At 42.3% G+C, this 12,910-nt stretch overlaps 1 protein-coding gene across 1 annotated transcript; it reads left to right on the top strand.

The window, feature by feature from the left end:
• Positions 1–11,744: 11,744 nt before the first annotated feature.
• On the top strand, positions 11,745–12,704 carry foxb2 (forkhead box B2; the record flags this gene model as incomplete). Its single annotated transcript, XM_079223008.1, has 1 exon — positions 11,745–12,704. One exon carries the CDS (start codon positions 11,745–11,747, stop codon positions 12,702–12,704), a length of 960 nt encoding a protein of 319 aa, XP_079079134.1.
• Positions 12,705–12,910: the final 206 nt, after the last annotated feature.

The raw sequence follows: 12,910 nt of genomic DNA, 5'->3' as shown, positions 1-12,910 counted from the left end.
TTAAAAACAACAATATGCATTAATAATGAAATGGTGCTGCAAGGTTTAGCTCATACTTGAAAGAGGATATTATCGAGCAAAATCAATTTTAACAGCGAAGCAACGGTTTAAATTAGCGAGAGAAACATTTTCACTGCTAACTCGCAGTAACACGTTGAATCAGAGAAGTGACTGAAATGACTTCCATTAATTTCACTAAACAATGCAGACAAACACTCCTCATTTAGTATAAGTGGACATTAATGACAGATCCATTACAGAGATTAAGCATTCATCTCCGGATGAAAAGGCATAAAATTAAGGTTCTCCCTTTATTTATTGACTGGGACTCTTGGTATTACATTTTAATATGGCATTCCAGCATTGGTTTTTAAATACCCGCATTGAAAGAGTTACATACATGGGGACACATCCAAAAGTTTGGTCTCTGGACAATCAATCAATCTAAAAAAGAAATCCAAACAACCTAATAGAAACTAGCAAAAGCTTCCTCTTAAATGATATGCATCCTCATTCATCACACCTACTGAAAGTGAAAGAAAACAGTGCAATCATTTTTGGTAATTGGGATCGAAATCACACTGAGCCATCCCCATTATGCACTTGCACTGGGTGTTCTGTGACAATCTGTAATGTTTTATCTAAAACAGATAAGCTGACTCACCACTAGTACAAGCCTGCCCTGCAGCCTGCACCATTAATCAAGAAGTAAAATGTGGATACAATGAAAACCCTGTCTATCTGGAACTCATCTTAATGGGCTTGCTCTGATGGGAGAGGGGGTGGAGGAGGGGCAATTTGACAAAAACAAAAACCGACAGGAAACCTTGACTATTCTTGTTTCCTGACTCGATTCTTGCGCAGACTGGCAACCTTATGGTTACAAGCTCTCTTGTGTACCCATCTTCCAACCTTGGCTAACACACAATACACTTGCTTAGTGGCCTTGACAAAATAACTTTGATAGACGTCCATCAGGACTGTGCGAGTAGGTATTTAAAATGGCATCTTGACAACTCTACACACACTCTACATGTTGATATACCCTCTTCAAATGATTCAGGAAAGTTATTCAGGAATAGTCCAGCATGCTGCTATAACTTCCTTGGCCTATACAAGTTGTAGATTACATATACAATTGGTTTGCTGCAGCTGGCTAGACATTATCAAATGACAATGCATTGTGAGTTCGTTACAAGCCAATTCCACGAGATGCTTTGGATCTAAAAACTAAGACGGCAACATGTTCATGTGATGGATTGACTATTTACAATATTAACGAAAGTGAATGGCTGCCAGTCGACAAACCTGTGGTGTGCTTTGAAAATGGTCAACAGTAATGTAAAACATTCAAAGCATTGGTCTTTGAGCCAGTGGGCTGACTGCATAAATAAAAAATATGTATGTAAAAATATGCGCATTATACTACAATATAACGACACGGATATGGACACGATATATAAGAAATTCATGAATTATGTATACTAACATAAAACATAATAATGCTGAAAATGACATCTACGATCAAATGTGTAAAAATGCACGAATAGTCTATCTCAGATTGAACAGTTTAGGGCTAAATATTTGTTTGGGTAGTCCCGCGGAACCATTTGTACGGAGCGTGTTCCATGATTAACACAAAACGGCGTTGCACATGGTCACCAATACAGTCTCACTGTTAATTAAAGGGTTTTATATCCCATTACCATTCCCTTCTAATTGGTTCGGACAGCGCTTGAAAAAGGGGGCTGACATCAGGGGACAGACAGGTGAAAATTGTGATGGAGAGAAGAAAGAAGGAGGTAGAAATTAGATAACAATGAGTGAATATGAGAGGCAAATGAGTGGAAAGGGAGAGAGAAAATACTGTGAAGAGGAAAGAGGAGAAGGTGTGTGAGAGGGAGAGAAAGGGAGAGAGGGAGGAGGACTGCAGCCAGTCCCTTCATAGGAGAGAGAGAGAGAGAGAGAGAGAGAGAGAGAGAGAGAGAGAGAGAGAGAGAGAGAGAGAGAGAAGGAGAATAAATCAATACTAGATAGCCAGAGAAAGGAAGCCATGCATTAGCAGGAGAAAAGGCCACTCAGTGTGTGTGTGTGTGTGTGTGTGTGTGTGTGTGTGTGTGTGTGTGTGTGTGCGTGTGTGTGTGTGTGTGTGTGTGTTTGAGCACAAGCAGAGCATGTGTCGGCCATCTGATATCCTTCAATTTGAGTGCTCTCCCTCCGAGCTCTTTCCCCATCCCAACACAAGTCCTCTCATCTCCTCTCCTCTCCTCTCCTCTCCTCTCCTCTCCTCTCCTCTCCTCTCGGCAGGTTTGTAATATATTATTGTATATTATGAATCTCCTTTAGCCCTGCCTCAATTTGTATTTTAAGCCAAATATCAGTCTAAGATGAAGAGATTTAGCCGCAAACAGTAATTGCTCCATGCATGAAAGCTGTGGGGCTTTTAAACACAACCTATAAAGATATTCAGAGACAGTACGCATTTACGAGTTTGCAATATAGAAGCAACCGGAGCCTTTCCAAGCACATTACACAGAAGTCAAGGAAACACAGAGAACAAGTCACCAGTCCTCCGCAGACATCGTAATCATATCATATACAAATGATCATATCTATGGAAGTCTTGTTTTCATCTGAACTGGAGTGAAGCAGAAACCTTCTTAACCCATTAAGGCAGAATACAGAAGCACACAGAAAGGACCGGGCCTGAGAATGAGAGACAAGTTCATCTTGCTGTGTCAGCCACGGAGCCACAATGCCACTATTTTATTTTTGTGACTTCAATTTGTATTCAATTACATATATTATCATTATGCATGGATGCAAAAGTTAGGGTTGTCAGACAATAATAAAGTAAAATAATATAAATAATAATACAAACAAAAAATATTATTAATTATAATTATATTTAGATTAAATTCATATAGGACTCTCACGAAATTAGATTTTCACTACACAATTATCATAAAATGCATCTTTATCTTTGATTATAGTGCGTTTTTTCCTATTTTTGTGGGCAAAAAAATTGCACTCAAATTATGAGTGTCTAGAAGTGTGGAGAGAGTCTGCTACCATCAAATAATATAAGAGGCGCTGAATTTGGTTCATTGCCAACTGTCATGACTATGATATAGATATTTTATTTTTAAATATCAGGGTTGTCGTCGTTACCAACAAGTTGTCACAGACCGATACACACATGTATTCTTTGTGAATTTATCATTGCATTTCATGTGTGCCTTGCAGTATAATTTACACTATTTGTATTAGAAATAAGAAGAAAACACTTAGTGAATCTACTATTTGTTGTTTTACAAAAGATTTTTTTTGTGATGAACCGTAATAAAATGAAAGCTAAAGCCGAGATCAAAGGGGTCCTAAAATATCTTTTCAGGTGTGTTTGTGCGTGTGAGTGTATTAATGTGCAGACTGAGAAGGGCAGATGGTGGAAGTCCACTCAGCACATTGCTTCAGCACTATGCCAAATGATGGGAGGGTGAAGGAGAGAGAGCTGTGGAGCTATACTGAGAAAAACTGAGTGAGAAAGAAAGATTCAGTTGCACTGAGAGCCAAGCCAATTAGAGGTATGGATGTTCTGGACGGTGGCCACGGGGAGAGAGAGAGAGAGAGAGAGAGAGAGAGAGAGAGAGAGAGAGAGAGAGAGAGAGAAGAGAAGGGAGAATGATAGACAGTGGTCAGCAAAATAGAAAATCATCAAAGTTTATAATGGAGAGCTGAAAGACATAAAGTGTGTGTGTGTGTGTGTGTGTGTGTGTGTGTGTGTGTGAGAGAGAAATGTTTGATAATCATGACATGTATTACCTTTTATCTGAACCTCAGTTGCCCTGCTTATCGCTCAATTACCCTGCTGTGCTCTGCTCTACGGATTTGCTTCTTTGATCTTCTCTTTAGCTTTCTCCTATCGTTGGTGTAAAGTACATTCCAGATAAAAAAGTTCTTATCCTCTTTAAATGTAATTTTAAACAGGCTGTTCATGCGCATGTTTGTATTGTGTCGACAGACATCTGTGTTCGATGAATAAACTGCATATTTCAATACTGTAGCATGGCGGAAAATATAATTAATAAAGAGAATCAAGCAAATACAAATAAGAAAATCAGCTTTTTTAGACCATCACACATATGTTATCGCCAATGGCCAGGACATGTACTGTATAGTTTGGACTTTGACATGCTCAGACAATATATATATATATATATATATATATATATATATATATATATATATATATATATATATATATATATATATATATAACACCCTGTGACATATACACATACACCATCATTATCTGCTGATGAACATCATGATCCAAAGCTCAATGTTTTGTCAACTGTTGTTTGAAATGTCAAGAATGAATGATCAAAAGCTCCACAACTGCTGCCACATGGACCATAAAGGTTCTCCAAACCATATTCAAAGCGTGATAGCAACACATAACCGTTATCTAGAGATATAGTGGAGCAATGTCGACCTGAGAAGATAATAAAGTCCCTCTCCCTCTGAGTGTGTTGTAATCCGAGCGTCTCCTTGCTTTGTTGACATAGCGTCCCAATGGCTAGCTCATGGCTGTCGCTCTGCACTGAACTCATACGACAGTCACAGCTGATAACGACGTCCCAACCCGAGCTGTCACCGTGGAAGATCAGCACCCACCCTCTTGTTCCCCTTCAGGTAACCACTGTTATCTCTGTTTGCACTGTTTGTGCTGTTAGCACTGTTAGCTTTTAGCATCAGCCGTCGCCACGTGGAGGGAACAATTTGCTTTAAATATAATATAATATAATATAATTTCATATTGAGCATTTTAAAAGTTAATTGTTCTGTCAACCACGTGGATTATGTTTGACAAAAAGGGCAATCTAATAAAAACATCAGGAAATCAACTGAATTCATATTTGCCAAATCTGATTGTGGGTTATGTGTTTGAGCTTTCCCATCCCCTTTGTAATACATGAAAAACAACACTAATTTGACTCACTAACCAGAGCAGCTTAACAATTACTATTAATAAGTCACTAAACAATAGTGTGTGTGTCCTCTTTAGTGGCTAACAGTTATTTCTGATCAATTCATGACATGGACAGGTGCCTCATGTTCGTCAGTGAAAATTAAATCTAAACCACATGGTATTTAACTCAGCCAATATAATATAAAAGCCTGAAGTGCAGCAATATGCACCAATATTCTTTGGAGTAGTTAAGAATGAATATATCCACAGCTCAAAACCTTTAACAGATACCACCATGGACATGCACTGCACCTGATAACATGGGCATAAACAAGCACATATAAAGAGAACAGTTTCGCGGCACTATGGCCTCAAGGCATGTACATCATCCATGAAAGGATCCCTGATGGGAACATCTGTGCAAGTGTTGCAGGGCTCCCCTGACAGTCTAAATACTAGCGTGTATGTAGAAATGTAAAAAGACTTGAACCACATATCTACAATCTATCACACTATGCTAATATGTGTGCCCTGAAGGCTGCACAGTCATTTAGTCTATATAAATTATGCTGTTTAGTATTTGCATGAGGCTTTTTTTGTATGTGTGAACTCTATTCAAGTCCTGGATCAAATGCAAATCATGAGTCAGTATCTGCAGAGCAACCAGATAGCAGGGAAGGAGGGACAGCCTCTGGCTAAACTTGTTGATGTCACGCCTCCCCCTCAGTAGAAATCAGCCCCTCAATCAAATGCACACACTGCTGTTCCTGTAAACACAACGAGCTTACTGTATGGGGCCAAGCCTTCCTCTCGCCTGTACTGTCGTATTGTTGATCTACAGGTGCTTGGGGGACCGTGAGAGGCTTTTGCTGTGCGCTTTTTCAGCAACAGGAACGCAGCCTGTAGCACAGCAGTGTTAGCCTGCCCGTCGTGGTCTTATTCATTACACCCACAGCCTGGTGTTAACGCCGCTGAAGGCTCTCAACTCACCCCGAGTCTGCTCTGGACCCTCCGCAAATACTCTTCCATGTCGGCCTGCGTCGCTACGGCGTCGCTGCAGATCTTTTCCATAGACCAAGTTTCGGCAATAATGCTGCTGATGCGTGCGTGCGTGTTGGTGTGTGTGTGTGTGTGTGTTTTCCCCTTCTCTCCGCTTCCGAGTCCCCCGCTGCGCTCGCACTGCAGCACTCTCTGCAGCTGAGTGTGCCGTCAGTCCTCCCCTTCTCTACGGGGTGAAACCACAACACCGAGCAGTGGGTGTGACGGCAGGAAGAGGAGATCCGACGGAGGCGCGCTCGGTGATTCAACCGCGCTCCCTGCGGTAGTCCCCCACACACACAAACACACCTATCCTATAGCGAACATATACACTAAGCGTCCAGTCCACCAATGAAACACCGTAGTGAATAATCGATAGTGGCGCTCCAGCACCACGGACAGCACCCTTTCACTGCCACAGGCTGTAGTGTTGATTTCAGCTCCTTCACACTTCTGGTGAACAGAAAAATATATACTTATTTTTGGTGTGCCGCAATGTTCCCACATTTTTCTATTTTTGCCGCAATGTGATCAAGTCAACTGCCAGAATCCAATCCAAGAAGACTGCAGTACCTGTGTGTGTGTGTGTGTGTGTGTGTGTGTGTGTGTGTGTGTGTGTGTGTGTGTGTGTGTGTGTGTGTGTGTGTGTGTGTGTGTGTGCGCCCGTGCGTGTGTGTTTGAGAGGAAGCACTTTAATTAATCGGAAAGATGATCTGTGAGTAACAACCTGAGAAAATAGAGAACACACAAAGACAAAAGCTTTCTCACACAAGTCGACCCTGAAACTTTAATATTGAAAATGGACAGGGCATACATCATTGGGTCAAGGTGCCACTGGATTTATCTTGCATCTTACAATGTCTCTCTCGCTGTGTCTGTTTGTCTGTCTGTCTGTCTGTCTGTCTGTCTGTCTTTCTGTCTTATATACCATCTTCCTCTAACTATGCTGTTGAGCATTTTGGTGCGTTCTGAAAGTTTTCTATCATGTGCATGTCCAAAATTAACCAGCAAACATTTGTTGGGCCCTATGGACCCCCCACTAACCCTCTGTGCATAATACTAACCACCAGCAGTACTCATATCCTGGAATGATGCTACCTGGCCCCTGCGCTTCCATGTTTCATTTACACAAATTCATTTTGGAAATGCACCACAACATAAAATATGAAAGTTTTGACATAGGTCCTCTTTACAAGACAGGGTCACAACCTGTTGGTAATAAACACAGCATCTGCCTTTTACAGTTACAATGTCAATTTATCAAAACCTACCAACGTGAAGTGTACCTGGAGCTCTTGGGCCACCTGGGGGAACTATATGGAAGTTTTGGACTGAATCCTCTAGTGGCCCTGAAAAAAAGTAACAGAAATAGGATGGTAATAACAAAGTCAGTAAAGAGGAAGATTATTTTCTTATAAAAGGACAAAATGCATGTGTTAACACTGGAAAACATGCTACAATAATAAGTAATACTCTGTGTATGTGTGTGTGTGTGTGTGTGTGTGTGTGTGTGTGTGTGTGTGTGTGTGTGTGTGTGTGTGCGTGCGTGCGTGCGTGCATGCACATTTCCACTGTCCTTTTCAATGGCTTTGTAGTTCACTCTTATTACTGCAGTTGGCAATATGAGAATCTCTTAAGGATGTTGGGATTTCACATTTGTGGTGAAAGCAGTGATACTCTGGTCTAGTAATGGAGGCTGCGTTATGGCAGTATCAATGTGGGGAGCCAAAAGGTTCTTGTACTCTCAGCCCAGTCAAGCCAGACAAAGTCATAATCTGTATGATTTACGGTTTTGATGTGTTTGTGTTTGTGTGTGTGTGTGTGTGTGTGTGTGTGTGTGTGTGTGTGTGTGTGTGTGTGTATATATATATGAATGGTTGCTGTGAATAAAGCATGCTAAAAGCAACTGACAGCTGATGGGAGGGAACAGACCTCAGTATGGGTCACTGGGTGTCGTTGCATCAAGGTCCTTTACAATAAGAATACCAGTCTGTGAAAACAGAGGAGTCATATGGATGGTTTATTAAAACTTTACAAAGAAATCTGCTCCAGGGTTGCTGTGGCCAACAAAAGATAAGAGGGCATCAGTATGAATATGAATTAGCATATGAGAGAAGGTCACCTCAGTGAAGTTCAGTTAAGAAGTTTATCAGCATGTTATAAGTATATAAGGCTACAAATCTGTATAATTAGTGAGGACTGTATTCAAGAGAACACAAGTATGTGACATATATACAAGTTAGTGTGCCAGAAAAGGCATTCAAGGGAAAACTAATGCCTGAGCCTTTATGTTTCTTAGAAACAGTAGCTGATAGCCATTCTCAAGGAAGGACGTGTGACTTACGGTGTGGCAGCTAAATTTGCATTTAATTTTTTTTCAATAAAAAAATATACATTTTGGTTGATTGGATCCAGTCTGTTTGTGTGTGTGTGTGTGTGTGTGTGTGTGTGTGTGTGTGTGTGTGTGTGTGTGTGTGTGTGTGTGTGTGTGTGTGTGTGTGTTGCAGAGGAGCAAGCAGGACCGAAGTAACAATCACTGTCCCCCAAAAGTGTGTAAAGCATATTGTTGCTGGTCAGGTCTCGCCTGTGAAATCTATCTGCATTAGCGTCAGTGTATTTTTTTTTCAGTGCCTACAACAACTTTCAAATTAATAAAGAAAAGAAAAGAATTGTGTAATTGTATGTTTTTTTTAATACTACATATTTGATTTCCAGGTTTATCATTTGGTATCATTTTCATAGATGTTGAACCTTTCCTAGGTCAAAAATAAGAACATTTATTATTCTATTCACATCTGTGAATGAGCATTTTCCAGAAAAGTATTAGTACTGTTAGGCTTTTCCATGAACCCTTTTAATATTCCCATTTACAATATGTTGTGACCAGACATACCTAGATTATTTTGCAAATTTCAATATTTAGTCATTCTGAGTCTTGTATGCAACGTTATAGCTTGGAGCAAAATATGGAACAAATACAAAGCTCATGGATCAGAATGAATCCGGTGACAGTTGTCTTATATTGTAGTTCTGGGAGTTGAGGTCAGAGAGTTTGAGAAGACATGTGAGAGCTTTGTCTACAAAGTTCTCCACCGTGATGAATGAGGACGTTATAGTAATACCTTAGCTGGCTGAAATAACTCTCGAAGGCAACAGGCAGACACACTGCAGCTTTCATCCATTAACGTTCCTGCTTGCTCGCTCTTTTATGGGGAACTGGAAAGATCTGTCGTATTTTGATTCTAAATAATTTGCCATTACACATGTAAGGCTTACAGCGTTTGCACCATGGTCCTAAACTGGTTTAATTTTCCATTGAAAACAATAGGCCTCGCTAATTGATTTTAATGGCTCTCTCCGCGACGATGAGCCCCTTATGACTTGGAGAGAGGTCTTTAAGATTATTATTATTAGTATAATTGCCATTACCCCAACACTTCCCTTTTTGCAAATGGGAGACAGAGAAAGAATATCTTTGCCCTTAAGCTGAACAAATAATTATTAGAGACAGGAAACAAACAGACGACCGTCACTCACACGCACGCACACACACATATGAACGCTCCACCTTTGAGCGGACCCCCTCCTGGCGACCCTCATTCCCTCCGCCGCCCTCTTCGTGCAGCGTGCCGCTTGTAATTTATGCAAAATTAATTGATACATCTTTTATAATTGATGTGCTGTAAACTTAATGAGTAATTTATGTAATTAGTCAATTAAGGATAATTCCAGCATATGTTCCATATGCCCAGAAGGTGTGCTTTACAACTAGTTATTTGTCCAGGAGTTGGGTGCAGGCGAAGACTGCCGTAGACTACCTAATTAATTTTGTTATGCAGATCAGCCACGGTGTCTATTTAACGGCCCCCTTTGTGAAAACAGATTTAATATTGATCTTTCCCGGGCGTTTAAAGAGGATGCTTTTACCCGCGTTGGCCTCTGAGGGACTTGGAGTTGCAAAACTCATTTTTCAGGTGCCAGAAAAACAATGTTGCAAACAAAACACAACAAAACAAAAATAAAAGACACAAGCACAACGACAACTTTCTTTATTTAGAGATGCATATATACATGTTCGCCCTTTGTCAGGCGAAGTGGCGCTAAAAAGATGATTTCCCTTGCAATTACATGATGTCTTTAAAATATGCTCTCCGTCGACACAGTTGACCTTTTGAGTGGGCTTGAAGGACTGAGACATAACGGGAGAGATACACCGGCTAATTAATTGACACAGTTTTGAATATTCATACCTAATACAGCGAGCTTGCCCTTAATTACATTGTTGGACTTCTCTCCTAGGAGGCTAAATCACGATGGGCTTAATTATTGTAATGTATTCGGGGCCCCACCGGGGCACCGGGAAAGACAGGAGCCGTCAAGGACCCAGTCATGACACCTGGCTAAACAATATACGGGAAGGGAAGCAGCTTTTGTTGTTCTCCGCCGAGCAGAATTCAGAGCAGGGGATGAAGTTTGTTTACATCCTTGTAGGATTCACCGGAGAGTGTTTGAACAGACAGACAGCCGCCGGACTCCCCTCTCAGCAATTAATCAACAACAGCCTCCCCTCTCTCCTCCCTCTGTCTGCGTGTGTTTGTGTGTCTGCACACGTGTGTAGTTGAGAGCAGAGGAGTATACCGCACTGATGATTGTGCGCAAAGGAAGACATGATTTATTGTTTGCAAAGTCTGAAAGTGCAATCGAGCAAATTCAGCAAAGAGGTTGTATTTATATATTACATTCTTTACTATTTCCTTCCTCAAGTGAAATTGCGTGCTCGTGGGCGATTCAAATCAACATTTTACTAATGCAATATATGCTTTCTGAAATGTTTAAGCCACAGACATCTTTATATGCAAATAACACATATGTATTATTGCACGTCCCCAGTCCCCAGTTTGTTAACATACAAACTGACTTTTTACCAGAGAGGTTAAAGGTCGGGTCACTAGCAGTAAGAGAGAGGATGGCGGCGACATGGAGAACCATGGCCCCTTTAAACGCAGTTCAGTGATTACACTCAGTCATTCCGGTTATTTTATTTCCTGTGTACAAGGACTCTTTGATTGGCAAACAAGAGATAAGAAGTGTCTTGAACGCACCGCACCCCTCATTTTTATTCATTTCTTCGCCCCCGTCTCTCTCTCTCTCTCTCTCTCTCTCTCTCTCTCTCTCTCTCTCTCTCTCTCTCTCACCCCTCCACACACGCACACACACGCGCACACACAGCCCTCTGCTCTCCCCTGACGTGTCCCCTAAGTGTCTGGATAACAGATAACAGAGCCAGCGACCTGCGGGGGTCTTACAAAAGCGGCACTCACAAGTGGAGCATCGCACAAGAGGAGAGGAGCACACGCCACACACAGACAGCGAAGCAAAGTGGCCCCTCACATCCTTCAACCGCCGCGGAAACTAAGAGGACCTCCTAACTTTTACGCACAGAGACTGACTTTTACGCACAACGCCAAGAGCATTTTTGACATAGAAAAGGTCTGTGGAAGAAACCTTATTTGGATGCAGGAGCTTTCCACGGATCTTACCTAACAGCAGCGGGCCTTTATAGCCAACACTATTACTGTAATAAAATGTGCCAGCTTCTAATCTGATGGCTCAGAACTTTGGAACAGATCCGTCAGATGGAGACTGATATGAAGATAGCTCCTTGAAATATATAATTCAAATTATAACTTTAAAGGTTGTTTCGTTTAACAATTCAAACTTCTAGAAAACAGTCATGCCTCGTCCGGGGAAGAACTCTTACAGCGACCAGAAGCCCCCATATTCCTACATATCACTGACAGCGATGGCTATCCAGAACTCATCCGAAAAGATGCTGCCTCTGAGTGACATTTACAAGTTCATCATGGACCGCTTTCCGTATTATCGAGAGAATACCCAACGGTGGCAGAATTCCCTGCGACACAACCTCTCTTTCAACGACTGCTTCATCAAGATCCCTCGGCGGCCTGATCAGCCCGGGAAAGGCAGCTTTTGGGCTCTCCACCCGGACTGCGGGGACATGTTTGAGAACGGCAGCTTCCTGAGGAGACGGAAGCGCTTCAAGGTGCTGCGGGCTGAGCATATGGCCTGCAAGAGCTCCCCGATGATGCATTACTTTCACCATCACCACCACCACCCGGGCAGCAAGCTGGGCACAGCATCCGGCCAACATGAGCACTCAGCCGGCCCAGCAAGCGCCGTGGGTCGGCTCCCTCCCTTTCAGGGTTACGGGGGCATCACTTGCGCACAGTCCGGCGGGTTTAAACACCCATTCGCCATCGAGAACATTATAGGACGGGACTACAAGGGTGTGATGGCCAGCGGGCTCCCACTCACCTCGGTCATGCACCACCTGGGTTACCCGGTGCCCTCGCAGCTCAGCAGCGTGGTCAACTCCATGTGGCCACACGTCGGGATGCTGTCAGAGTCGATGGGTGGCGTGCACGTACCCGCATCATCCGAGTACGCGCCCTTCGGCGTGTCAGCCAAGGGCCTGTACCACAATGCCAACGGGCAAACCCTGCCTGCCGTTCCTGTGCCAATAAAACCCACCCCATCTCTGGGTCCCGTGCCCAGTTTGACGGGGCTGCAGTCTGGGCCGACCCAGCTCTGCTCACCGATCTCAGTGATGGAGAAAAGCGATCTGTTAGAGGGGAAAGGCCACCCTCTGCACCCGGCTCTCCTGCTGTCCTAACCGGGTAAATTGCGGGTCATTTTTGAGAAGTAATGCAAACATGAAGGACATTGTTATTGCATAAAGTAAGACAGAAAAGGCATATCAGCAGCAGCATAGTTTAAGTTATAGATGCAGCTGTAGAAGAGTAGTAAAAGCTAAGGTTAACATTGTGCTGTGTGATTGATTTTTCATTAGACCCATGTTGATTGAAATCTTAATTTATT

The sequence above is a fragment of the Taurulus bubalis genome (genome assembly GCF_910589615.1).
Source record: "Taurulus bubalis genome assembly, chromosome: 8".
In the NCBI taxonomy this organism is placed as follows: Eukaryota; Metazoa; Chordata; class Actinopteri; order Perciformes; family Cottidae; genus Taurulus; species Taurulus bubalis.
The sequence above is the reverse complement of the archived record's forward strand: the minus strand, read 5'-3'. Positions and strand labels throughout refer to the sequence as shown.